Genomic DNA, 26271 nt, shown 5'->3' on the forward strand with positions numbered 1-26271 from the left:
GTCCCCTCCAGGGTTCAGGGTGGCCTGTGGTGTGTGTGGAGGGGCTGTGGTCTGAGCGCGTGCAGGTCTGAGCGTGTGCTGTGTGTCTATCACCTCCCTGCCCACCCCAGAGCAGGGAGCATGGACCCGGGAGCTGGCTGGCCTGATCTTCCCGCTGTGATACCGCAGACATTCCTGAAACAGGGACCTTCCAGGTCTCACCTCAAGTTAAACCCTGTTCTCTCCTTTTACTCTTGAGAATATTGAGAAAACACTGGAAATAAGTCCTTGCTTGGGAATTCCATTCTGCCAGGTACGTCCTGGAGGAATTAGCACCAGGCCAGTCTCAGGAGGGAGGAATGCCTCTCAGGGTGTCCCACGCTGGCACACCTGTGTGTGTGTGGAGCCGTGGGGAGCAGAGCACTGGGGACAGGTGCCGGTGTAACATGTCCTGGGCACCTGGTTCTGCAAGCTTGTAGGGGGAGCCACACAAATACGCTCAGATATTATTTCAGTGCTTGTACGTTCTTGAATGGTTGTAAAAACTTTTTATGCAAAGTGATTCTTGTCAATGACATGGAGCCTCTGAGCTCCCATGGCTCGCTGTGGCCAGCCCCAGCTGGTTGTGCCGGGAAGCCCTGCGCTGGCCAGGCCTATCTACAGTGCTGTTAGAACTCTCAGCCCTCACCTCAGAGAGAAAGCGGCGTCCACAGCACGAGAATGTTTGGGGCCCTGAGCTAGCCGTGGTCTTGGAACGTTGGAGTGGCCCTAGGGCAGCCTTGCTGGCTGCCGGGCAAGGCCCTGGCTAGGGCAGAAGCAGCAGGCTGCTGATGCCGGGGGACGTGCTGGAGCCTCCAGGGTCTGTCTGCACCAGCCACCTCAGCTCCTACCTCCCATGACCAGCCTGGGGTCTCCTGATACGGGAGATCGGGGGCCAGCGTGGAGCCCCTGCCTGGCGAGGAGGACGGCGCATGCCCCCAGCCCTGGTGCAGATGAGTGTGCAGAGGCTGGGGCCCTGCTCGAGGTCAGACGGGGCGGCCAGGGCAGAGCCACCTTGCCCCCTCCACCAGCTCTGCCCTTGGCAAGGATTTCACTTCTCTGAGCCACAGCTTCCGCACCCGTGGGACGGGGGTGACGTTCTCCTCATGGGTGTTAAGCGAGGGTACCTGCGGGTCACAGCCGCCTCCTAGACGCAGGCACCCCTGTCGTGGGAGCTGGCAGGGGCCCCGGGCGCCACTGCTCAGCCGGCGGAGCTCAGGTGTGGGGTCAGTCACCCTGACTTTGTGCCCTGACCCTCCAGCTGTGGCACGGCCTCAGAAGAGGGGCAGGTGGCGTCCTCTGAAGTCGGCCCCCGAGGGGCCCTGGTTCCCTGCACCACAGGGTCCGTCAGGCTAACTTGCCTGATGGCCCGCTGGACGGGCAGCCAAGTGCCAGGCCCTCCCTGGGGTGTGGTGAGGAGACCCAGCCTCAGGGCCGCACTGCCGCACTGCACTTGAGGACGCCTCTGCTTCACCACCAGGAGCCAGCCGGGCTCAGTTCTGACCTGGAGAGAGATTGAGAAGAGATTTAGGAAGATGGCTGCGGCCTATGTAGGGAGCTTGACAGTTATTCATTGTCTTAGTAATTACTTAGCATAGGAGGCCCCGGGGTGCTCTCTGAACCGGCCCCACTTGCACGCGTGAGGCCCCCACACCAGGGTGGGGAGCTTCCTGCAGCCCGTCTGCGGCCCTGGGGAGAAGTCCTTGGACCTGGCCCTCGGGCTGCTGGAGGCGCCCACGGCTGACCTGAGGGGCCCTGGTTGGGCTGAGAGGGATGGAGACAGAGACAGAGCAGGACCTCCGCTCCCGGCAGCTCTGCCTGCCTCACCTCTTCCTTCCATCCGTCTTGGGATTCGCCCGCAGCGCTGAAATCTTCCACGTTGGAGCATGTTGGGACCTTCAGGGGGGCTTTCAGAGATCACCGCTCACACAGGCTCGACGACAGTGTGATGAGGTTCCCAAACAAGCTCTGTGCTCCTCCCCACATGCGATGTGCAGTGTGCGCGTGTGTGCGTATATGTGTGTGTGTGTGCATGGGCACCCCACCACGAAGCCGTGTGTACTCGATCCGCGTGGGGCTCCAGGCTGGGTCCTGGGAGTGGTAGCGGGTACCCATCCTCACTGTCGCCCGGCGGGCTTGGCTGTGTGTCCTGTCCCCCATGAGGGAGTGAGCTGAGGGCAGGAGGCTGTGGGGCTAGTTGGGGTGGAGCCAAGGGCACCTGCGGTCTCAGTGTCCTCCCCAACCCGCCCTGGGCCAGTGGGGAGGCCACACTGGGGAGGTCCCCACAGCCTGGAAGGCACTGGATCTGTGCGTCTCCCTGTTGGAAGTTCCCTGGTGGCAGGGCCCAGGGAGCGGGACCCTTATAGAACAGCCTGGGCCCTGGCTTGGACTGGCCAGGACCCTCACTGTCTGGCTGTTGTGCTCCACATCACTTTGGAATGTCGGAGCCAGAGCCGGAGGGGGCCTCAGGGTGGGGCTCTCCAGCCTGCCCAAGGCCCCGTCCGTCCTGCGGCCCTGTGCCAGGTACATGGCACAGCCCTGGGCTCTGCCCTGCTGCGGGTGCTTGGTACAGGAGCAGGTGTGAATCCGTGAACGGCGGAGGGTCCCATAGAGACCTGTCCTGGTCTCCTGGTGGGCGGGAAGCCTTCCTGAGGGGGAAGCTTAGCCAAGATCTGAGGGGTGTGTTGGAGGTCACTGTCGGGGAGGGGAGGGCAAGCCGGGGTCAGGCAAACGGGAGCCACAGGGGCTGGGGTGGGTGCAGGGTGCCTGTGTGGCCCCCTTTACAGCGTGAACCATGGCTGCCCTGAGCCCCAGGGGCAGGTGTGGGCCGTGGGGGTCTTTGGGGCAGCCCAGCGTGCCTGTGTCAAGCTCCCTCACGACCATCCATCCTCACCTGCCATGCCGTCACCGTCACCGTCTGTGTCATGTCCCATCTGTGCTCGTCCTCGCCCACTCGCCCACGCTGCCTCCACCAATATTGCCCGTGCTGCCCCTAACCCTGACCACTGTTCTCCAGGCTGTCCTCTGCTTGTGCTGTCACAGCTCGCTTCAGGGACCGAGCTGACCGCATGCTGACCCTCAGTCCGGCTCCCTGCTTCCCGGTGGCCGGGAGCACCTCTGTATTGCTGTCCTGTGGTTTGGAGAGTGTGTGTTTGATGTGCTTGGCTTCTGCCCCGGCCCATCATCCCGGTTCTGGCCAGATGCACATGCAGCAGTGGCCTCCCCGCACTGCCCGCCCGCCCGCCTGTCCTGCAGGCAGCTCAGTCTGTGTTTCCATTGCTTTATTCTTTCTTGCTTAAAAGGGTAGCAAAGCAACAGATTATAAGATACAAGGTGTTCTTTACAAGGACAAGGGTGTAAAAATGCTCACCGTGCGCTCTGCAGCCGTGGTGTCCTCGGCCTGGCCGAGGGGACAAGCCTACACTGGGCTTGGCCTGCACATAGACCTTCTCCTCATGGAGCCCAGGTGGTCCTGCGAGTCCCCACAAGGTGGGACTGGTGTCGGGCTAAGGAGGGAGGCTGGCAGAGGGCAGAGCCCATCACCTTCTCTGTCCTCTTCTCCCTCATTCTCACCTTTTAAAAACGTCTTTGGGCCGTAGCTGGTCATGGCATCTGTTAGCGTCTGCTGTGTGCTGGGCCTAGGAGAGGGCGCCGTGGGGAGAGCCGAGATGAGATCTCAGTTGGGTCTGTGTCCCTGGGGCAGTGCTTGGTGTCCTGAGGGAGTGCCATGAGCTGGCTCTGGGGTTTGGTGGATCAGGGGGACTTCCTGGAGGAGGTGGGCCTCCAGAGAGAGCTGCAGGGCCATTTCGGGTGAGGGGCCATGGGAGCAAAGACACGGAGGTTGGAGAGTCCTGTGGCATTTGGACACTGAGGTGACCGGGTGGGTGGAAGAGAGACCTTGAGGGAGCGAGCTTGGGAAGCAGCAGGGCCCGAAGGCCACAGGGGAGTGGCATGGTTGTGGTGTCTCCCTCTCTCTCTCTCTGGCTCTGAGAAAGGCAGGTTCCCAGTCATCCTCTGTTGGAAGAGCCTTCCTGGGAACCCCTCCAGGTAGCTGTGGGGTGCTGCTCTCACCTGACCTGCTCTGCCTCCCCTGGTATCAGGGTCGAGAGGCAGTTGCCCACCTGCCTGCCGTTAGGAAAACAGGGCTGCCCGAGGCCTCCCTGGTCAGTGCCTTGCCGGCTCGGGGAACAGGGTGGTGCATGGTGAGGGCTCAGGGCAAGGGGCACACCGTGAGGCCAGGTCTTCTCCCCATTCTTTTTATTTATTTGTTTGTTTGTTTATTTATTTGGCTGCATTGGGTCTTCATTGCTGTGCGCGGGCTTTCTCTAGTTGTGGCAAGCGGGGTCTACTGTTCGTTGCAGTGCGTGGGCTTCTCATTGCGGTGGCTTCTCGTTGCGGAGCACAGGCTCTAGGCGCACAGGCTTCAGTTGTTGTGGCTCGTGGGCTCTAGGTGCACGGGCTTCAGTAGTTGTGGCTCGTGGGCTCTAGAGCGCAGGCTCAGTAGTTGTGGCACAGGAGCTTAGTTGCTCCGTGGCATGTGGGATCTTCCCGGAGCAGGGCTTGAACCCGTGTCCCTTGCATTGGCAGGCGGATTCTTAACCACTGCACCACCAGGGAAGTCCCCTCCCCATTCTTTAAAATTTTTTTTTAAATTTTCTTTTTAATTTAATTTTGGCCGTGTTGGGTCTTTGTTGCTACGTGTGGGCTTTCTCTAGTTGTGGCGAGCGGGGGCTACTCCTCGTTGCAGTGCGTGGGCTTCTCATTGCAGTGGCTTCTCTTGTTGCGGAGCACGGGCTCTAGGCTCGCAGGCCTCAATAGTTGCGGCACATGGGTTCCGTAGTTGCAGCACGCGGGCCCTAGGGCGCACGGGCTTCAGTAGTTGTGGCTCGCGGGCTTAGTTGCTCCGTCGCGTGTGGGAGCTTTCCGGAGCAGGGATTGAGCCCATGTCCCCTGCATTGGCAGGCGGATTCTTAACCACTGCGCCACCAGGGAAGTCCCTTCTCCCCACTCTGAGCATTGGGGGCCTGGCTCCACTGCTACCTCTGTGGGGGTGGGTGGGGCGGGTTTCTGGTGTCTCTTCTCTTGGAGGTCTGTCCAGTCTCCTTGGCCTGCAGGAGGGCACCCATCCCACACCCCAGCCCTACTCCCGGTGGACAAGTCCCTTCCTGGCGGTCATCAGGGCCCGACTGGGGCAGGTTTTGCCCGGTTGAAAGATTTCTCAAAATATTGATTCCACCCAAGTTTGCACTTCTTAGAAACCAGTTGTTTTCTGGTCGGCAGAAAATTGGTGATGTTTTCAGGGCTCAGCAGCCAGAGTTGCTGCAGTTTTGATCACACCAGCATGCATCTTTTTCCTTGAGCTTTCATATAGCCGAGCTAATGGACTAGCTGGCTGTGGCCGTTTCTAGCCTTCCTGCCAGAGCAAATGGAGAAAACACAGCAGGGAACGTGTGTCTTGTAACCAAAGAGCTCTTTCAGGCTGGCCTGCAAATCCTGAGAATGTTCAAGGGATGTGAACTGAGTCAAACCCACATAAAGAAAGCCCCGGTGGGACAGGGGCCTGTGTCACCAGGCCAGGCCCCTTTCCCTCTGCGCCCCCAGCTCTGTTCACTTGCCCTGGCTGTGGGTCCCCCGGAGGTGGTGGTGGGGGTGCCCGGGCTGAGAAAGCAGGTCGACAGATGCACGTCTCTCTTAGGTTCAGAGGAAGGGCTGCGGCGGCCCAGGGGAGTGGAAGTGAACCTCTCGGGTGATTAACAGTAAGAGTGACATATTTATAACCCTGCCTCACGTATGTATTAGTGTGAGCAGGTTCTGTGTGGACAGGTTCTAAAAAAGTGCCCTGGAAGGAGTGTAGGGCTGCCTGTGTAGCTGGCCCTCCACCCCGGTGCCAGCTCTCTTTCCTGCCGGCCTCTAGGCAGCCCACTAAGGAAGTCGGGAGCTTGGGCGGTGGGTGGTCCCCAGGGTCCACCCACCTGTGTGCCTTTCCTGGGAAGGCCCTCCCGCCCAGCCCTGCGGGTCGCCGGCTCTTCAGCTGAGTCTGGCTCTGCTTTAGGACCAGGGGCCCGGAAAGCCCCAGTGCAGCCCCCCCACAGGCCCCCACGTGGGGCCTCACTTGCTTCTTAGTATTTAAAATCAGGATCATTTTCAGCAGTCTCGTGCCGACCCTCTCTGACACACAAGACCCGAGAGGATGGGAGATACTTAGCCCCGGGCCTCCTGAGTCCCCGTTGGTGTCTGTCTTTGCAGCGACACACTTATCCTCTGTTTCCCAGGCATGAGCGTTCCCCACCCTCTTGCTTCACAGACCCTTGCCTCCCCTGAGCTGCAGGGGGTGCTGCGTGATGTGGTGGCCCCTGGGGACTTCCCGGCCCTTTACATGTTCCTGCTGAACTCTGGCCTTCCTCAGGGCTCCGTGAGTGCCCGTGATCACCCTGGGAGGGACCACACGCGTCGTGCCAGCTGATGCTGCTCTCTGCCCTGTCAGGGTCAGCGTCCTAGGTTTTCACCCCCGTGTCTGAGGGATCAGGGAAGCGTGGTCGCAGCCCCATCCCCGCTGGCTCCCTGGCTGACACGTGTCCTGCTCTGTGGTGGCTGCGGGTGCAGTCTTAATGGAGGCTCAGCTGAGGCTCCTCTACCTGTCATTCCCCGGGGAGCGGGTACCGCCGTCCTGCCCACACCACCCTCCCTCACCCTCACCGGGCAGCGCTGCCAGGACATTAGCGCATTGGTAGGAAATATCCGAACGTTTGTTTAAGCTGATCCTTGGTTTTCATGATGATCACAGCGGGTTCCACCAAATGAGCAGTTCCTTCAGGCCCAAAGCCCAACAACTTGTGAGCTTGTGGCCCATCAGCCTCATGCCGGCTCTCAGTCAGTCCTCCCGCTGTGCTGCCTCCTGGATGCCTGCCTGCTGCAGGCCGTGCTGCCCAGCCCTGCGGCGCCTGTGGCTGCTTGGGTGCTGGCAGGGGAGCGCCCATCGGCTGATTGCCAGGACCACTTAACCACGAGCCTGAGTCCTTTGTCAGGGCCGGAGGTGGGGCTGAGGGCCGGGTGGGTTGGTGGGCGTCACTCCAGTGTGCCAGGAACCAAGCAGGCCCCTGTGGGAATCCTGTGTGTGTGTTGGGGGCAGTGGTGGTGGTGGTGGAGGGGTGGGCAGTGACAAACGTGTTAAAGACCATGACACGGAGTCCTCGAGCAGCCCAAGTGGCAGCTCTGGGATTGGAGTGCAGGTCTGGGGCTCCCGGAGCCCAGAGGGTCGGCTGCCAGCCCTGGAGAAGCGATGCCTTCACACTGCCCATCACCCCCATTTGGGGCTGATGGAGCTTGGGGTCTGCCTTGCAGTCAGGGGAGAGCCCCTCGCCGAGCAGGTCCCTGTCCCCCCGAAGTGAGATGCTGATGCCCTGCACTTACTGGGCAGTGGACATGCAGAGGCAGCTATGGAGCTGCCTGAAAGGTCACTGTCCCCAAAGCCTGGTCATCAGCCAGACGTGGGTAGAGAGGTGGAGCCCCAGAGCTGCCGTTGGAAGCACAGGCCTGATTCTTGGTGTCCTGTGTGCTGCCCGGCCCACCTGGGACAGTGCTGCCCAGTCAGTGTAAGGAGTGGTCAGCACCCTGTCGACAGGCCCTGTGTCCAGTGTGGCCTTTAGGACTAAACCCTTGTGTGTCACATCTGAGACATTAGAGATGAGATGGTCCGGGTTCTCTGAGGTCATACTGGTGATAGTTGAGCTGACATTTCGTGAACATTCACAGTGTATCAGGCACTTTAATCCTCATAACAGCCCCAAGTGGGCACATGTATCATGACAGTTCTACACGTCGGGAAACAAGTGTAAAGAAATTATGGCAACCGCCTAGGCTGCCCGACCCAGTAAGTGACAGAGCAGGGCCTGGACTCAGGAGGCCAGGCTCTCGACTTTGCCAGGACAGTTTCCCATTCTGTTGTGCGTTTGCCTGCTGAGCAGCTCCTGCTGTCCTGCCGGTGGCCCCAGGCACGGCCTCCTGGGCATCTCGGCTCTCCAGCAGCTGAGCAAGGGTTGAGGGCCAGACCCCAGAAGCCCCCATGGCACCAGCTCCCCTGAGATGATACGTGGCTGCAACTCAGAGGTGGGGAAAGGGCCTTACTTATTCAAGGTCACGTGACTAGTGAGCTTCACCTTCAAGTACACAAAGTTCAAGACAAAAACTAAGTGCTATTTTTTAATGGGTTGCCTTTTATCTCTACTGTTGGTTTATTTATAACTCTTTAAAAAATAATGTAGTGCCTGCATCAGGGTTAAGAAAATACATCTTCAGGTGATCACAGTCTGCGCTTGGAGGACGTGATCCTGCTTCACGTGCAGCAGCGTGAACCTCCCTTCTCTCAGGCTGCTGCTCTTGTTCATTTCATTCTCACATGTGCTGCCAGTCCACGATGCATGGCTGCTGGTCTCGCTTTCATCAGGAGTTAGTAATAGTTTAGAGAAGGTAAATACAAAAAAGAGAGGGGAGGGTCACCTCTGAGCCCAGTTCTGTTGATCTTTTTGTCTCTTGACAATGTTCTTTTCTGCTTTTGCGTGTGTGTGTGTCTTATACTTTTTATATTGAACTCGAGATAGCGTGTGTAGGACAGAAGAGGTTGAAATAACTGATATTCATGCCTGGAATGGGCTTCACTCTTAAGCTCCCAGGCGTCAGGTGGGGAAGTGAGGCTGACGAGGTGGAAGCTGAGCAGGGTTGGGTCTTGCTGTTGCTGTGGTTCCCTTGGTGCACCCCACCCCCAGCCTCCAGTTCCCCCAGTGCTGCCTTGTGCTCAGGATGGAGTGGTTTGCTGGAAGGTTTTCTCAGCGTCTGTTTCCACCTTCTGCTTGCTTCAGGCCCTCTGTGTGCCCCTCAGGTGGGTCTCTCTATGTCCTCGCCCCTCTTCCTGTGGCAGAGTGCTTGGCTGTGAGTCCGTGCCTGCCAGCCCGGGCTTGGGGCTCGGCTGGTCCTCTGTTGTCTGGGTGCAGCCTCAGACCTGGCCAGCCGGGTCCCTGTGTCTTGGTGGGAGTGTTCAGGCCCTGGGCGATTCCCTGCAGGTGTTTCCTGTGGGTCTTCACCTGTGCCCTGGAGGCGACAGGGCTATCACCGGGCTTGCTGCCCCTTCCCTGTTGGCTTTGGCTTGCTCTGTCGGGGAGAAAGGTCCAGCCAGGGCTTCACACCCTTCCCACAGCAGCCTGCACCCCGGAAAGATGTCCCCCAATCTCTCCTGCCCCGCCCCCATCTTTCTCAGGAGCAGCTGGGAGGCCGTGGAGAGGAGCCCAGGGGGCGCCCTCAACCTGGGGTGTGCAAGTCCCAGTGATCTGTACTGTCACTGCAGACCCACCACACGTGGCCTTCAGAGACTGGGTAAAAGTGTTGGCTGAGTTCTTCCCCATCGCGGTTACGTGTGCCTGTTGCGGTAGGAATACTGTGCAGTGGTGTGTAATCACTACTGTGCATCTCTTCCCAACCCTGCATTCAGATACATCACGTTGGTACCTCAAAATTGGCCATGGTGGGAGTATTTACACCACAGAAATCAGTAAATGCTACAAACGAAGGCTTTCCCCTCCTGAGAGTCAATTGTCAAACACTTACCAGAGCACCACTCTTGGGGGAAACCCCGGGAAATTGGTGCCTCTGGTGAGTGACTCGGTGGCCTCCAGGACAGGCGGGCCAGGCAGTGTCAGAGTGGCTGTGCACGGGGCAGTGGCCAGGCCTCTGGCCGAGAGGCTCCGTGGGAGGCCCCTCTGTTCCCCAGGTGCCAGGGTTCACGCTGCCGCCTCTGTCCTTCTCTCCCCAGAGCGCAGCCAGGAGAGCACGGCCGTGGCGCTCTCGGACTCCAGCTCGACGCAGGACCTCTTCAATGAGCCTGCCAGCTCCCTGGAGGGTTCCCAGAAGCCCTACACAGAGAAGAGGCCGCCCGCTCCCAGTTCCCAAGTAGGACCGCCCGGGAAAGACCTTCAGGGGGCCGCAGAGGAGAGAGGTACGGAGACCTGACTCAGCGTGTGGGCAGTACTGCTGGGGTGTCCTGGGAGCCTGGGCAGCGCTGGACAACGTGGGTCCTGGCCTCTGCCCTCACGCCTCTGCTGCTGCCCGGGGACCTCGGTTGGCTGAGCCACTCACTTCCCTGGGCCCCGCTGTTTCCCATGTAGGATGGGAGTGATCCCAGGCCCACTCCTGGGTTGTGGGCTCAAACGTGGTGTCTCAGGCAGGTGCGCGCAAGCGCCTGGTATGCGGTGGGCACTGGTGACACTGTTCTTGTTGTTAGGACCCCACTGTGGCTCCGTGTGGGAGAGCCAAAAAGCCTTTGGGTACTAAATGTCACAAATGTGCTTTCTTTTTAGCCTGAACCCTTCCTTTCTTGGGGTGGGCCCTGATCTGGCCCTGGAGTCTGCCTAGCTTCGGTGGGGCCCCCAGGCCCCACTGTGGAAGTCAGTGGGCAGAGCCCACTCCCGGGCTTGCTGGGAGGTTGCAGGCAGGCCGGCGGCCCTGGCACTGCGCTGAGGCCATGGCTGGTCAGCCGGCCGTGGATTCTGAAAGCTTTCCCACTCTGGCCGGGCCGGGGCACACAGCCACTTGGTGGACAGTAGCAACAACAGCAGCCAGGCCTCCCATCCTCCCCAGGGAAAAGCACTGGCTGTTCCCTTTTACTGGAGAAGAACCTGAGGTCCAGAGAGGGTCAGTCTGCACCCTTATCCACTACCCCACGCTGCCTCTCCGGTGGGCTGGAGGGGCGGGTGGGCTGGGGGCGCTGAGCGTGGAGCGGGTGCTGCCCTCGGTGGTGGTGGTGGCCACGCCTGCCCTCTTTGGGCTGCTTCCCCATTCACGTGCACGGCCTTGAGGCGGGCAGCCCCGTGCCACCACCCACAGGGGCACCCTGAGCCCAGCTCGGAGCCCCCTTCTCAGCTGCGTGCCAGCTGAGATATCCTGTTTCATCAGGGAGCAGACTGGAGGCCACGGAGGCCTCAGCTGGGGGCTCGGGGGGCAGAGGCAGCGAGGGCCCACGCCTCCTGCCCCTGAGTCGCCTGGGTCCAGCTCCCATCCAGCAAGAGTGTGGACCCAGCTGTGCTGATCGCTCACCAAGGTGCCCTGTCGCTGGTGGTGGACTGCCACGGGGAGAGGGCCTGAAGCCGAGGTGACTTTCTTTTCTTTGTTCTCAATTCAGGAAAAGCCGAGGAGTCCTCGGAGAGCACGGAAGGCTTCCGGGCCACAGAGCAAGGCAGCCAGAAGCCTGCTGCCGACCCCCCGGCCTCCGCTGGCACCCCTGCCAAGCCCCCAACTTCTGTGTCTGCCCCGTGGGATGGGAGGAAGAGAGGGGACCCGCTGGGGGAGCCAGCTGCCTTCCCCCCGGGGCTGCCGGCCGGCGCAGAGGAGCAGCGCCAGTTCCTCACGGAGCAGTGCATCGCCTCGCTCCGCCTGTGCCTCAGCCGCTTCCCCCAGCACTACAAGAGCCTCTACCGCCTGGCCTTCCTCTACACCTACAGCAAGACCCACCGGGTGAGCACGAGGCTGAGGGAGAGGGGTTGATGCATCGGAGCTGGGAGAGGTTTCTGGCGGCAGTGGCAGGAAGGATGGGCGGAGGGCCAAGAGGCGGGCGGGCTGGAGGTGTCCAGCCTTCCAGGTGACAGGTGACAGGGTCAGGCATGGGGCTGCTCCCCCAGCAGGACCACATGCTCAGATTCTGGCTTTGGGGTGAGGGACGGGGGACGACAGGCTGTCAGCTCCTCCCTGTGAGGGCCTCACTGGCGGCTCCCTCCCCCGTGGCCTTAGAGCCCGCACCCCCCCACCCGCCCCGGTCCCCCAGGCTGCCTCTTGCGCGGACCTCCTGGCCATCACCCTGCCCTGGGCTCACCTCTCCACGCAGCTGCCGGCCTTTGTCACTGGCTCCGCGCGTGGGCTTTGGCACTGGCAGCCTCCTCCAGCTTGGAGGGCAGATGATGTAGGGGCTCCCGGGGCTTCCCAGCCAGGCCTCTCCTGCTGGCGCTTAGCATTTGTGCGGGGAGTGGGGCCTGTCTGCTTTCTTTCACTCACACTTGCCCCTGAGGCACTGGGAGACAGCTCCCACAGAGCTACGTTGGGGCGGGGGGGCGGGGAGATCAAAAATATGCAAATGAGCAGATAAAGCAAGTCGCATCATGACAAACCCTACAGGGAAGACAGTGGGGTGCACACGGGCTGGGGTGCTGCTGCACTCTGGGAAGGTACCCTTATGCTGAGACCCCTAGGGTGGCCACGGGTCCAGTGGGGATGTGGCGGCTGGAGGGGAGGGGAGGGGAGGGCAGTGCCCAGACAGGTGAGCGGTTGGTGGGGCGGCCTCGGGGGTCAGGCTGTGGTCTCTGCTGACCTGAGCTCAGCAGCCAGAAGCTGCTGGCCCCCGGATGGCTTCTCTGTGGGACGTTTGAAGAACTAGGGAGGGCAGTTGACCTGAGATGGACCCTGGTTGTGACGGGAAGGTCCTGGATGGGGTTCTGTGGGGACCGGCTGGTGTGCTCACGTGACTTGGTTGGTGTTCATGGAGCAGAGCAGGTAGAGCAGTTGGCAGGCCTGGTGGGGGGACCTCAGCAGGGGCTCCGTCTCAGCTGCAGGGCGTGAGGCTTTCCCAGCCGCCCATCGCTGCCTGGCCTGCACTCAGCAGTGCACCTGAACTCCAGTGCCCAGGCCTTCTAGACCCAGGCAGACCTGGATTTTAATAAAACTCCCACTCGGAACAGTCTGTGGGGGCCCTGTGGCTGATGCTCCCCTTCTCCAGAAGCAGTTGCTGAGGCGGGGCGTAGGGTACAAGACGCCTCTTAGGGAAGGGTGGCAGAAGTCACAGGGTTGGGTGAGGGAGAGCTGGGCTGCAATGTGGGCCCCATGGAGGCCTGCGGCGCGCCCACTCCCGCCTCCCCTTTGAATGGCTTTAATCTGAGTACGGGAGCTGTGCCCATAAAGGGCTCCACAACCTGTTCCCTTGCTGAGTGGGCTTTTTAAAAGTGAAAAACAGTATTTATGTCAAAATTAAAGAAAAATTGGAGGGGGGCTATTCATAGTTTTGCCAGTATAACAGAGTACGCTGCGTGTGTCTCTTCTCTCAGCTCTTGAGCACTCACACCGTTGACCATCGGGGGTCGTGTCCTCTGCTTGAAGTCACGGAGCCCGGCTCTGGGAGCCCAGGCCCTGTCACTCCACTGCCCCCCAATGTCGTGAGTGTGTCCATGCTCACAGTTGGCCATTTGCTCTTTCCTCGAATTCCCCCAGGTCGTCTGGGTCCCCTGTGATGGTCTGTGGCGGCCATGGGGGGGGGGGTGGGGTGGCTGGACCGGGTGGCGGAGACGAAGCTGCCCAAGGTTGTCTGCTCCTCGGGCATCACACCCCATTTCTGCATCTCCTCGGTCACTGTGTGCCCAGATTCGCCACGTGGTTCTTCCAGAGGGTGCACTGTCTCGACGCGTGAGCCCCCCTTTCTCCTGCATTGGCCATGGAGGGCCCCCAATATGCACCCGGGCCTGGCCACGCCCTGGGGGTAGCGTGGGCTGCCATTTGCTTCATCCAGAGGCTTTGCTGAGCAGTTTGTGAATACCTCACTGCCTTGAGGGCTGAGCGCGGGAACCTGTCGAGGCAGCCCGCAGTCCTGGGGGCGTGGCCAGAGCTCTCAGATGAATCAGTCACTGAGCAGCAGCGACCACTTCCCACGCAGCTGTTGGGTAACAAACGCTTCCTGCCGTGTGGGCTCAACAGCAGCCTGTTTCTTCATCAAATCCGCCTGTGGGCTTGGCAGTGGCATCTCCCTGTTGCCATCTCATGGGTCCGGTGGCTGCCTGGAGCAGAGAGGCCCCGGTGGGTCCTTTGTGCTTCAGAGGACACTATCAAAGTGAAAAGATGATCCACAGAATGGGAGAAATATTTGCAAGTCACATATCTGATAAGGAACTCGTATCTAGAATATACAAAGAACTCTTACAACTTGTTAATTAAAAGGCAACCCAATTTAAAAGTGGGTGGGACTTCCCTGGGGGCGCAGTGGTTAAGAATCCACCAGCCAATGCAGGGGACACGGGTTCATCCCTGGTCTGGGAAGATCCCACATGCCACAGAGCAACTAAGCCCGTGCGCCACAACTATTGAGCTTGTGTTCCAGAGCCTGTGAGCCACAACTACTGAGTCCACGTGCCACAACCACTGAAGTTTGCGCACCTAGAGCCCGTGCTCTGCAACGAAGAGTAGCACCCGCTCGCCACAACTAGAGAAGCCCGCGTGCAGCAATGAAGACCTAATGCAGCCAAAAATAAATAAATAAATAAATAAATATAAATAAATAAAAATGGGCGAAGGGTCTGAATAGACATTTCTCCAAAGAAGACATACAAACAGCCAATAAGCACAAGAAAAGATGCTCCACACTGTTACCCATCAGGGAAATGCAGATCCAAGTGCCCTGAGATGCCCCTTCACCCTGCTGCAGTGGGCTAGGGCCCAGGCCTGTGTCTGTTTAGGACTTGTTTGGTTGGGGCTGCCCCCTCCAGGAGGGTTGGCAGAGCTGTGCCCACCACGAGATCTCTGGGAAAGCCCTGACCGATTCATTGTCAGCTTGTGCTCTGCTCTGGGCGGTCCTCTATCCTCTGGGCCACCAGCTCATGTGTGGGACCCCTCAGAGCCTCTGAGAAGTGGGCAGGTGTGAAGGGACTGACCCTCCTGCACAGGCTGTGCGCCCTTCTGTAGGCGCGTGTGAGTGATCGGGGCCAGGACCCGGCATCACAAGGCCAGGTGGCCACAGCGCAGAGCTGCCCACCTGCTTGCAGCCCTGCTCCCCTCTGGGCACATAAAATGCCCCCCACCCCCCAGCCTCTCCACGCAGACCCCAGCCAGGTTCTTGTCAGGCTTTACTTGTGTGGTTTATAAAGTGAGAACTCGATGTTTTTCTCAGCTTAGGAACCTTGGTTATGCACTTCAAAGTCTGTGCCATGTGGTGTGAAGAGTGCTGTGCCTTTGGGGCCAGAGTCAGCGGGACAGATGGGCCTCTCTCCATGGTGTGGAGCCCATCGATTTGAGTAGGTCAAGCCCTCTGCCAGCCGTGTGCGTCACAGGTACTGTTGTTCACGTTTGGAAAGAGGGGTGAACCCATCACCACGTCGTCCCACGGCCACCACATGGCAGGAGTGCCTATGCTTGGCGTGCCCTCCAGGGCGCTCACGCATTCCGCAGCAGGCTCCCTGGGGAGGAGAGTGGGGCGAGAGGAAGTGGGTAGGAATGGGCGCAGGAGTGTGGCCGTTTGGACAGGGCGCCCGGGAGGCCTCTCTAAGCAAAGACCCGACAGTCGAGGGCCCAGCGAGGAGCTATCAGGGAGAGGCCTCCAGGTGGACACACAGCCAACATGCATGCTCCGGATGGGGCTCAGCCCGCAGCCTGTGTGACTAGCCGGACAGGAGGGGAGGGCCAGGAGGCGGCAGAGCTCAGGAGGGCCGGTTAGGTGGGAAGGAGTCGTGGGGTGTCATTCTGAGTGAGGTTGAAGTGTGGCAAGGCTCAGGGGAGGGGGGGACGTGTGTGGCCGTGTGTGAGACTCGGGCGGCTGTGGGGAGAGCCAGTGGGGTGGCCGTGGGAGCCCAGCAGGTCGCAATGGCACCATCCAACCGCTGATCTGAAGAGCCGTTAACGAAGGAGACGGGCCTGGGCCGGGTGGGCAGTGCAGGCCTGGGTCAGCCGCAGTGCCCCTGGAGTGTTTGCCCTTTGGCGGCCAACCCTTGGCAACCCCTCAGGGAGGGAACTTGGGAGAGAAGCTCTCTGGCCTCACCCCCACCCCAGCCTCCTACCTCCCAGTGCTGCCTCCCACCTCCCAGTGCTGCCTCCCTTTAGCGCTCAGCAGTGGGAGGGCGGAACAGGGGCGGTGGCAGGGCCAGCTCCTGGGAGAAGGTGTGGGAAGGGCAGGGAGCTCTCCCCAAGGCGCCGTGTGTGTACACAGTTGCTTTCCTGTCTGCATTCCTGGGGTTCTCCAGCTGATGCTAGGTGTGGCCTGATGGCCACCGCCATCCTCCAAGTGGGCAGTGGAGGCCCAGAGAGGCGGTCCAGCTCCCCGAGGCTGCCAAACACTTCCACAAAGATCCATGTGCACCACCCCGCACCTGCGTGTAGCTCTGCGAGCAGACCCGGACCTCTGAATGCCTGTCCGGGAGACCAGCGGGGGGTGTTTTCCACAGAACAACCTCATGCTCCGGCCTCCCCGGCTCCTGAGTGCTCAAGCAGTCCTTTCCTGGGCTCCCTGGTGTGCTGAGCCATGGGTGGGTGGCTGCTCTGCCCCCTCCAGTGCCCTGGGCTCCCCCCTCCCCAGTGTGTTTCAGTCTCTTTCTTGCCTCTGGGCCTTAGTCTGTCCCCTCGGCTTGATGGGCTGCATTTCCTTCAAGCTCAAACTCTGTCCATCTTCCTTTGATGGTTCTTTTTTTTTTTTTTTTTTTTTGGCTGCAGCCGGTCTTAGTTGCTGCACGCAGGCTTTCTCTAGTTGCAGTTAGTGGGGTCTACTCTTCATTGCGGTGCACGGGCTTCTCAATGCAATGGCTTCCCTTGTTGTGGAGCACGGGCTCTAGGTGTGTGGGCTTCAGTAGTTGTGGCACGCAGGCTCTAGAGTGCAGGCTCAGTAGTTGTGGCGCACAGGCTTAGTTGCTCCATGGCATGTGGGACCTTCCTGGACCAAGGATCAAACCCGTGTCCCCTGCATTGGCAGGTGGATTCTCAACCACTGCGCCACGAAGGAAGTCTCCTTCCTTTGATTCTTTTCTCAAATATCTGTCCCACCTTTCTATGGACCCCCTACTGATCTAGACCCTGAGGAGCCATCAGTGAAGAGGTCAGTCTGTCCCTGCCCTCGGGGCTGACAGACAGCGGGGCGGTGGACGAGGCTGTTTGAGGGCTCTGGGGGTGAGTGGGGCGGCACGTGGGTTTGGAGGTCAGAAGACGGGATGGGCTGGGCCTGCTCTGAGGGAGGGACGCCTTCAAGCAGAGGAGAGCCCCTCACCAGGACCCCTGCCCTTGAGCCGGTGAGGGGCTCCAGCCCGGCAAGTGGGGCCAGGTCACATGAGGCCTGAGAGGGGTCGCCTGCGTCCCTGGGGTAGCGCGGTGCCGAGCACAAGGCAGAGGCAGAGGCAGGTCTGCGACATGACCCCCATCCCACCTAACCCCCGCGGGGCCTAGGGAAGATCCCGGCCTTGGGGTTCCGGCCTGGGCCAAATGCAGGCTCTGCTCTGCCCTTACTGGCTCTGGACCTCAGGCAGCGCTGGAGGCCGCTCTCCTTGGCAGTTCCACGTGGTGAGGGTAACAGTCACGTGCTCTGCCTGGGAGGCACACGTCGCTGCAGGTATGCGGGCAGGTCAGGTGCCCCCGCTGGCCTGTTGCCTGTCCGTTCCCCATGGGTCTCCTTGTCCCCATCAGCTCCATCTGGGGCCTCGGATGTGAACCTTGATAAGGTCTCCTGAGCCGTTGGTCAGTTCCGTCTGGCCCACCTGGGGGCTGCCCAGAGCCTGCTGTCTGCCGAGTCTGTGGGAGGCTGACAGGCCCGCAGTTGGGCCCACGCTGTCTGTGCTCTGCTGGGAAGGCGTGCTCTCCAGTCCATGAGAAGTCCCCAGAGAAGGCCTGGCTTCTCACCGTGCCCTGGGTTCCACCAAGAGGCACCACTGCCCAGAGAGCAGCGGCCTGAGCACTGCACAGAGCACCCCACCCCCGTCCCAACAAGCACGCATCCCCGGCGTCCTGCAGAGCCCCAGGTCTCCCAGGCTCACGGTGGCAGCCGACACCCTGACAAGTCAGGCTTGACCGTTTGGGCCAGTGGGGGCATCCCCTGGCAGAAGGTGGGGTGCTGGGTCCGTGCAGCAGCTTGTGAAGTTGTCAGGGTGTGGCGTCCCTGTCTGTGCCCTCCTCAGGCAGTCTGAGGCCACGGTCTCCTAGGTCAGCTGTATTAGGCAGGAAACCAGTTCCTGAAACGCACCCCACAGCCAGATGATCAAAGCCGGCGGCCGGGGCCGCTGGGCGCTGCGGGATGGATGTCTGCAGGAGCTGCTGCTTTGCCCACGCAGCCTGGAAGGAGGGGACTGCCTCCCTTCTCCGTGGGCGCCCAGAGTTGCCCACACACTCACTTCCAACCTACTTCTTGCTTCCCCAGAACCTCCAGTGGGCCCGCGATGTGTTGCTAGGTAGCGGTATCCCGTGGCAACAGCTGCAGCACATGCCGGCACAGGGGCTCTTCTGCGAGAGGAACAAGACCAATTTCTTCAACGTGAGTAGTCTGCCTTGTTGATTTCCGCGGCTGCTGGCTGCCAGCGCTTTTCATGGAAGGAAGGTGTGGGAATGGACCCCAGCGTGGGCGTTCCCAGGACACGGGATGGCAGCGGCCTCAGAGGGCAGGCTGGGTGGCACAGTTGAGAGTGCGCCAGACTCGGGAGTGAGGCCCTGCTTGCCGAGCGACTTCTGGCAGGTCGCTGCCCCCTCTGGGCACCGGTTTGCCAGCTATGGGGAGAGGCCTGGACGAGCTCGGTGGTTCTCTGGGGCCGCGGTGGGCAGTGGTGAGAGGGGCTCTAGGCCCGTGCCCTGCTTCCCCTTGGGGTCCTGGGCACCTGGAGATTCTGATTGGAGGCTGGTCTGCTGCTGAAAAAAAATGAGTGTGGCCAGTGCTGGGTCTTCAGTGCGCTTCCAGCTCTGATGTTCCATGCGAGGTAGAGACCCACCCTCAGGCAAGACATAGCCCATCCCTGAGGCCCCGTAGAGCCCACATCTGCCCCTCCTGGCCAACCCGCCTGGCCTGGGCCTCCCGCATTTGCTCTGCCCTGCACAGAGACCACTGGCCCCTCACTCTGCTCCACCTATGGGTCCTCACCCATCCTCCTCACCTGTCCTCAGCTGGGTGGCTTTGGCATGTCACATGGATCCTCAGAGCTTTGGTTTCTTCTGTATTTTCCTTGCTTCCCTGTCACATCTAGAGAAGCCGAAGGGCAGGATTGGCCTGGACAGGAGCCGAGGGGGTTTTGGGGGGTCTGGAGGGATGTGGCAGAGGCTGGTTCTTGAGCCATATGGGCAGAGTGAGGTCCCTGCTGAGAGCCGGCCGGGTGGTAGGTGTCTGGATTCATGGCTTTTCTCCTCTCCCAGGCTTGAGCAGGGGCTGGGCAGGGGCTCCGAGCCTGGGAGCCCTGCTCCTGCCAGCCCTCTCCCTATGGGTATTTTATAGACAAGTGGTAGATCAGTCTGCATGGTACCAAGGGGTTTGCTGTGAAAGAGATGCTCCCTCCCACCCAGATGCCCAGGCCACAGCCACTGTCCCTCATCCTGCCCGCTTTGGAGCCCACGCCCGGAGACGCACACAAGGGCAAAGTGCACGTGCTCCTGCCCCTGGTTTTTCTTCACTTAAGCGTGTGTCTTGGAGGGTGTTTTTTGTTTGTTTGTTTGTTTGCGGTATGCGGGCCTCTCACTGTTGTGGCCTCTCCCGTTGAGGAGCACAGGCTCCGGACGCGCAGGCTCAGCGGCCATGGCTCACGGGCCCAGCCGCTCCGCGGCATGTGGGATCCTCCCGTACCGGGGCACGAACCCGTGTCCCCTGCATCGGCAGGCGGACTCTCAACCACTGCGCCACCAGGGAAGCCCTTGGAGGGTGTTTTTGAACTTGCTGTTCTTTTTAATAGCTGCCTGGTCCTCCCATGTGGATGTCCAAGGTTTACTAACCACCCCTATTGATGGACGTTTAGGTTGTTTCCAGTCTTCCACTGTTGCAGACAATGCTGGTATATATGTCTTTGCACACGCGTCGGGGGTCCACTCCTAGAATACACTCTGAGAGACAATTCCCGGGGCAAGGGGTTTGTGGGGCCTTGAAGTTTTAGCAGATGCTACCTTCCGATCCAGCTCCTCCCCAGTCCTGGACTTACTGACTTTCTCTATTATTAAATGGTTTTATGTTTGCTTTTCAGTGGGTGAAAAACACTTGCGTTCTTTGTGAGTGGGACTGTGATGTCATGTAAGCAGTTTTAATTTTTTCTGTGTAGTTTCTACTCAGGTTCATTTTCCTATTGGATTATTGGCCCTTTTGTTATTGATTTATAAGAACTCTTTCTATATTAATGAAAGGGGCCCTTCTTCAGTGTTCTGCAAAACTTTCTTCTGCAGTTGCTGAACCAGAGTGAGAGTCAGGCAGGTGGCTTGGTTCCCCTGAACTCCTGCTTGCTCTCCTTACACGTGGGCCTGAAGAGTGACTGAGGACCCAGTTAGATAAGGGGAAGTGCCTCACTTGGGAGCTGGTGCATGGTTGGTGCTCCGGGAAAGTTTCCCTCTGCCCCCCGCCCCCCCCCACACACACACCCCCCGCCCCGTGGTGCTTTGCCCTTAAAGCCTGTGCAGTAATGTTGCAAGGAGGGACCCAACCCCCCTTTCTTCCTTCCGGGTCAGGCACCAGCCTTCCTAACAGCGGAGTTTAGGAGGCCAGCCCCTCAGATGCCTGCTCCCCGCAGCTCCTCCCATGGTTTCCAGAGCCTTCCAGAAATGAGTCCCACAGGCTGAACGGGACGTTTTGCACGGTTTTGCCTTTTCTGGGTCAGCTTTTGTTTCTTTGTGCATCGCAGTGAAAGGTTAACCTCTGGGCAGAGGGCAGACAGGTGATGGCACCCCCTTTTATGCAGCACCCGAGGGACAGGCACTCAGGCTGGCTGGTGACAGCACGGCCCCTGCTGAACCACCCACTCTGGCCTTGCCATTGCTGCGGCTGGACCTTCGGGGTGGACGTGTCTTCCAGCCACAGCTCGCTCCCAGCGCCTCAGGGAGTGCTGGCCCTGCACGCATTTGTGGGACAGATCTTAGCAGGAGGGATGCCTCCTGCCTTGTTTACGAGGAGTGTTCAGGGCAGCCCTCGGCTGACTGCTGCCCTGGCCAGTGTGCTGGGCTGACAGCTGGGCTGGGGGTCAGGACGAGCAGGCTGGCTCTTCTCCCTTCCAGTGCTGGGGTTACTGCCCGGGCCTGGGGTGGGGGCGGGGCAGGGACTGGCCCTGTGAGCAGGTGTGGGGAGGTGAGGGCAGGGCCATCCAAACCCCCACCACCCTGGGCGGTGCCGTCATCCTCAGGGCCTGGGCTAGGAGACCTGCCTCTTAACTTTTACTGGCGATTTCTGAAAATCATGTGAGCCACATTGTCATTGGGCCACATCGTCATTGCAAACCGTTCAGACGCACAGCAAAGCCCACACCCTTGGTCTCCCACCCCAGGCCTCCTGCCCTCCTTAGACGTACCTCTGTGAGCGGCCGGCTACTCCCTTTTCTCAAGTGTACGTGTACCAAATCAGACAAGTTTGTCATTCTGCTTTAAAAAATATGCCTGCGTGTATATGTGTATGGGGGGGGGTGCTTTTTGGTAACTTGGGCTTTTTCGCCGACACTAAGTCTTGGGGACATTCCCTGTAAGAGATGCAGGCCGCCTGTGGCTGTGTGTCCTCTGGGTCCCGAGGAGGTGCTCGCTGCGGGTCTGTGGACCGTCTCCCTGACAGCCCGTCTCCAAGCACGTCCTCCTGGTGCGGCCAGCACCGGCTGCCGTGGGCCCTGCCGCAGGACGCTCGCGGGCTCGCCCCTTTGTGCTTGCCCGGTCGTGCAGGCCTCTGTAGCGTGCTGTGGGGCACAGGGAGAGAGCGGGACCCTCAAGGAGTCCGGTTGACTGGAGGCAGGGCTCCCACGGGTAGTGGGTGCTGCTTGGCCAGGGAGGGGGCCAGAGGGAGGCTGGGGCTGAGGCTGCGCCGGCCGGGGCTTCTCGGGGAGCATGAGGGGCCGGGCAGAGGGCTGGGTGCACAGGGGACCGGTGGCCTGGGCCCTGCGGCAGAGGCCTGGTGCACAGCGGCCCAGCCATGCGGTGGGACGAGCATCTGAGGGAGAGCAACGAACTTGGCGCATCTCCATCACCCCCCCGCCCCAAAGACTTGACTAAGGTACTGGCTCCCACCCACCCCTTCTCTGCCGTGGAAAATCCCGTCTGTGAGCCATGTGCCGGGCAGGCTGGATCCTGGCCCTGGGCTTGAGTCCGGAGTGGCCGCAGCCCCACCCAAGGGCCCCACACCCCGCCCTCTCCCGACAGGCAGAACGGTCTGGCCTTTGCCAGAACAGGGCCGGGAGTTGTTGGACATTGCTGGTTGAAGTCCTGCAGCCCTCCCCGCCCTGGCACGGCTTGGCCTGGGCCCTGGGGAGGGACGGGCAGAAGGCGTGTGGCCACATGACTCAGCGGTGCCTCCTCAGGACGACTGTGCAGGGAGCTGGGACCCCATGGAGGACACAGAGGCCTAGGTGGGAGGCAGCGAAGCGGGGCTGGACCTGGGGGTGGGAGCCCTCTGAGCCAGTGCCAGCCCTGAGGGGGCTGCAGAGAGGGGCTGTCCGTCCCTGGGCAGAGGAGACCAGGAAAGCAGAGGCCACGGGCTTGTTTCTGAGTGCCTGGAAGTTTCCACGGCTTCCTGGGCAGGTGTGTGTGCCCCTGGGTGGGGGGCCCGTGGGGGCTGGAGCTCTGTCCAGGGCAAACTTCTCTCCCACTGGTAGTTGATTCGGAAACGTTCCCATAGTAACCAAACCAGAGATGGCTCTCCCTCCTTCCCCAAAATGTTTGCTGATTTTAGCAAGCAGGTTTTTTTTTCTTGTTTCAACCCAGTTTCCAGCCACCGTGAAAGAAGCAAAGGGAGCGAGGGCCTGGCTGGCACTGTTCCTGCTTCCCAGGCTGTGCAGGCGTCCGCGGCTGTGGCCTGAGTTTGAGGGAGTGGAGGGGGAGTGCTGGCCTGCGGGGCCTCCACCACGGCTGCTCCCGCCCCATGAAGAGGCCCGCCTCTTCATGGAAAGCAGCCCACGGCTGGCGGTGGCTGGCGGCCCCCAGGGCAGGTCCCAGGGCCGCATCGTCACCGAGAAAAGCACAGACTTTAGGCCCCAGTGGGTTTGGCTCCCAGCCACTCACCCCTTACTCAGCCCACACAGGGCATGGGGTTGCTCATTGGCAGGATGGGCATGATAGGTGGACAGGAGCCCTCAGCACACTCTTGGCCAATCACACAACTCACCCTTAGGACAGGAAGTCAGCCTGCTCTGGGCCCTGGGGCTTGTCTGCGGATCCGGTGGTGCTTCAAGAGGGCAGTGCTGGGGACCAGAAGGGACCTGGCTGGAGGGTGGAAGGGCCTGCCCTGGCTTGAGTGGGGCAGCCTGAGATGTGGATGTCGCCATCCCCACCCACCACCTGGGCCCCCTTCTGTGTGTCCTGGCTCTACCGTCAGTGCCTGTGGATGCAGCTGTGTTCCTTCTTGTCACTGCTGCAGATGCCACTGTCTGGCTGTCCCGGGGCGCCTCTACCTGCCCTCTCCCCCGTGGATTGGCGGCTTCAGTTCTTCACTGGTACAGGAGGGCTGCTTCTCCCCGGTGCCAGGGGCTCCACGACGAGCACTCCTTACCCAGTGCTCCCACGCATGCCTAACGGCTCTGCCGAGCTGGGCCAGGTGCCTTCCCGCCGGCCACTGCCCTGCCCCTCCGGGCACTCAGAACCGAAGGAGACTCTCATTTTGGCCCACCTGTGGGGTGACCAGGGAGACTGGAGCACCTTCCCACGCCCAGGCCTGTGCCTTTGCCTGGGCTCTGGTGTACTCTCCTCTGCAGCCACCACACACCCTGTGGTTCTGTTTGTCCTGACTCCAAGTTGCTTAAACTGATGGGAGATACAGTCATCAGGAGTCATCTTTGTTTCATTAAGTGTTTGTGCCCTGGAGCCTGGTGGCTCACTGAGGGCCCTGATGTGGGAGGAAGGGCCCCCTGGTTGGGCAGCCAGCTGCCAGACAGCTACCTGCCAGAGCTGGGGGAAGGAGAGAAGGTCTCTAAAGCCCCTGGCACCCTGTGCTTCTTGGCAGGAATCCGTCCCACTGATCCTACTCTGACTTGCTACCGGTTGGCTGTGTGACCTGGGGGGTCCCCCAACCCCACCCAGTTGCAGATGCCGGTGTTAGGGAGGGGCAGGTGCAACGGGCCCACCGCCCAGGCCAGGGGCCTCTGAGCCCCAGCTATGGCCTAGCCCCAGGTATGGCCCACTGTGTAGGCCAGGCCTCAGCCAGCACCCTTCCCCCAGGGAGAGAGCCCATGGTGCTGGGCAGGGCCTGGCCTCTAGAGCTCAGTGCGCCTGGGCATCCCTAGGTGGGGGCCTCATCTAGAACAGCATTGCCATTGCCCCCGATGCACCCCCAGCACAGTGCCCGGCAGGCGGGTGTGCCTGGTAAATGTGAATTCCTCCCGCCCTCTAGAGGTCCCTGGGACGAGGTCAGCTAGGAAGCAGCAGCCCCTAGCGAGGGGGCGCCCAGCCCTGGCCAGGCCCTGGGGTCTGTGCCGGGCACAGCCACCTCCTGTTGCGGGCCCTGACTCGGCCCCTCTTCCCCCGCCCTTCCAGCTCAGCGCCGGGTGGGCCCGTGGGCAGCCCCTGCCTCACTTGCATACACCCATTGACTGAGCCAGTGGTACCGCCCCCGGACGCCAGCCTCAAGTTTAGGGCCTTTGGAGGCTCAACCCAGGGAAGAGGTGTTGGTCTCCACCCAGTTAATTATACGCACCCGCCCCTGGCAGCGGGGCTTTGTGCTGCCTCCTGGCAGTAAACAAGCCACGCGGCGTGTCCCTGTGGGGTGTTCCGGCCTGCGGGTGCCCCGGCATGGCTTCTCCAGTGTGGAGTCTGCCCGCCCGCTTGGGCCGGGGCCAAGACAGCCAGGAGAGGAAGCACCCTCCTGACAGCAGACCGACAGCTTTTCCGAAGTTGGTCCCGCCCACGTCACCTTCCCTCCACTCGGGCCTGGCTGTGGACCCGATCACCTTCCACCTCGGCTCGTCCCTCTGCCCACACCTCGAGGCGAGTGTCGCCTGGGTGTTAGACCGGCTCGTGCCAGGCCCTCGGCCGGTTGACGGCAAGATCCAGGGGCCACAGGCCAACCCACGCAGTGGCTGGATTATTAGTCCCGTTTCACAGAGGCGCCAGTAGGTGAGGTGCCTTGGCCGAGGTCCCACAGCCAGTCTAGGCCGGAGGAGGGATGTGGACCTTGTGCTCTCTGGTGCTGAAGCCGCGGGTGGCAGCCGGCAGTGCCTGTGAGGAGGAAGGGCGGAAGGCCAGCACTGGCTCCACACTGGGATTGGCCCATTTGGCGATAAGCAGGATGGTGGCCTGGGCAGGGGGCACGGGCATCTAGCCCTGTCCTGGGAGGTGAGGCCGCGTGCCAGGTTGATGGGGGGCCGGGGTCAGTAGTGGCCACGGTGTAGACCAGGGCCTCCCCTGGGCAGCGGGGCCATGTGGACATGGCCTCGAGCGACTGGCTGGCTGGGCCCGGCCACCTCTCTGTGTAGATCCCCAGGCCCACCCTGCTGGGGCTCCCGAGACACAGCACAGCGACAGAGAGAGGCCAGAGCATCTGTGCCTGGTCTGGCCCGGTCTTGGACGGGGGGCAGTGGCAGGACTGGCGCCATTTACAGGCGCTCACTCTGGTCCCCACAGCACGTCTGTGGTGCTCAGGCACTGTTATTGTCCCCGTGTACAGAAGGGGAGGTTGATACCAGTGGGCATTTTAGGCTGTTAAAACCAAAAGCCCTTTTCTAGTCTCTGTCCACCAGGCTGGACAGCAGAGCTTGTGGCCCTGTTTCTGGGCCCTGTTCACAGCCCCTCCCTGGCTGCCTTGGCTGCTGTGGGTCCTGGGAGAGAATGTCAAGTGGGCCTCTGCACAGTAGCTGCCAGCAGCCGTGACAGCGGCCAGGGCCCTGGGAAGGCTGGTTCTGTTATACCCCCTTTGAATGAGGTGCAGGGCCCAGGGAGTAGCCCAAGGTCACACAGCTAACAAGTGGCCAGGCTGGGATTTAAATCCAGGTGGGTCCCACTCCAAGGCCTGCTCCCTTAGCAGCTGTGCCATTCGGAGTTCAGCAGCCACATCTGGGCTCTAGAGAGTGTGGGTGTCGGGGAGGTGAGTGTGGTGGAGGTGAGTGTGGCAGCTTGTATCCTGCGCCTCTGCCCCCTCCTGGGATGGGGGGGATGACCCTCGCCCCTCCCTTTCTCTGAGACCTCCTGGTGGCGAAGCACTCTGTGCACGGCCCTTGATTACCTTCCATCATGCCATGAGTGAGGCCCACTCTTGAGGGGCACCAGGTCTCTGGGGGAGGCGACTAGGTGAACAACGGCTGTGGGAGCCCAGAGCTCGCAGTGGGTTTGCCATCACTTTTGCACACATGCTTTTTGAGACCCTCAGGCCTGAATAAAGCCCCACCACTCTTGGAGGTCAGAGCCCAT

General features: G+C 60.9%; 1 protein-coding gene across 1 annotated transcript in view; it reads left to right on the top strand.

Moving 5' to 3' along the window:
- CABIN1 (calcineurin binding protein 1) overlaps positions 1–26271 on the top strand; it is a 97954-nt gene that overhangs the window by 41416 nt on the left and 30267 nt on the right. The window contains exons 27-29 of the mRNA XM_082852872.1: positions 9821–10003; positions 11186–11517; positions 18143–18256. Of these exons, the coding sequence (XP_082708998.1) occupies positions 9821–10003; positions 11186–11517; positions 18143–18256 (629 nt within the window). The remainder of the gene's footprint in view (positions 1–9820; positions 10004–11185; positions 11518–18142; positions 18257–26271) is intronic.

This window comes from Leucopleurus acutus, assembly GCF_964270905.1.
Source record: "Leucopleurus acutus genome assembly, chromosome: 13".
Lineage (NCBI taxonomy): Eukaryota > Metazoa > Chordata > Mammalia > Artiodactyla > Delphinidae > Leucopleurus > Leucopleurus acutus.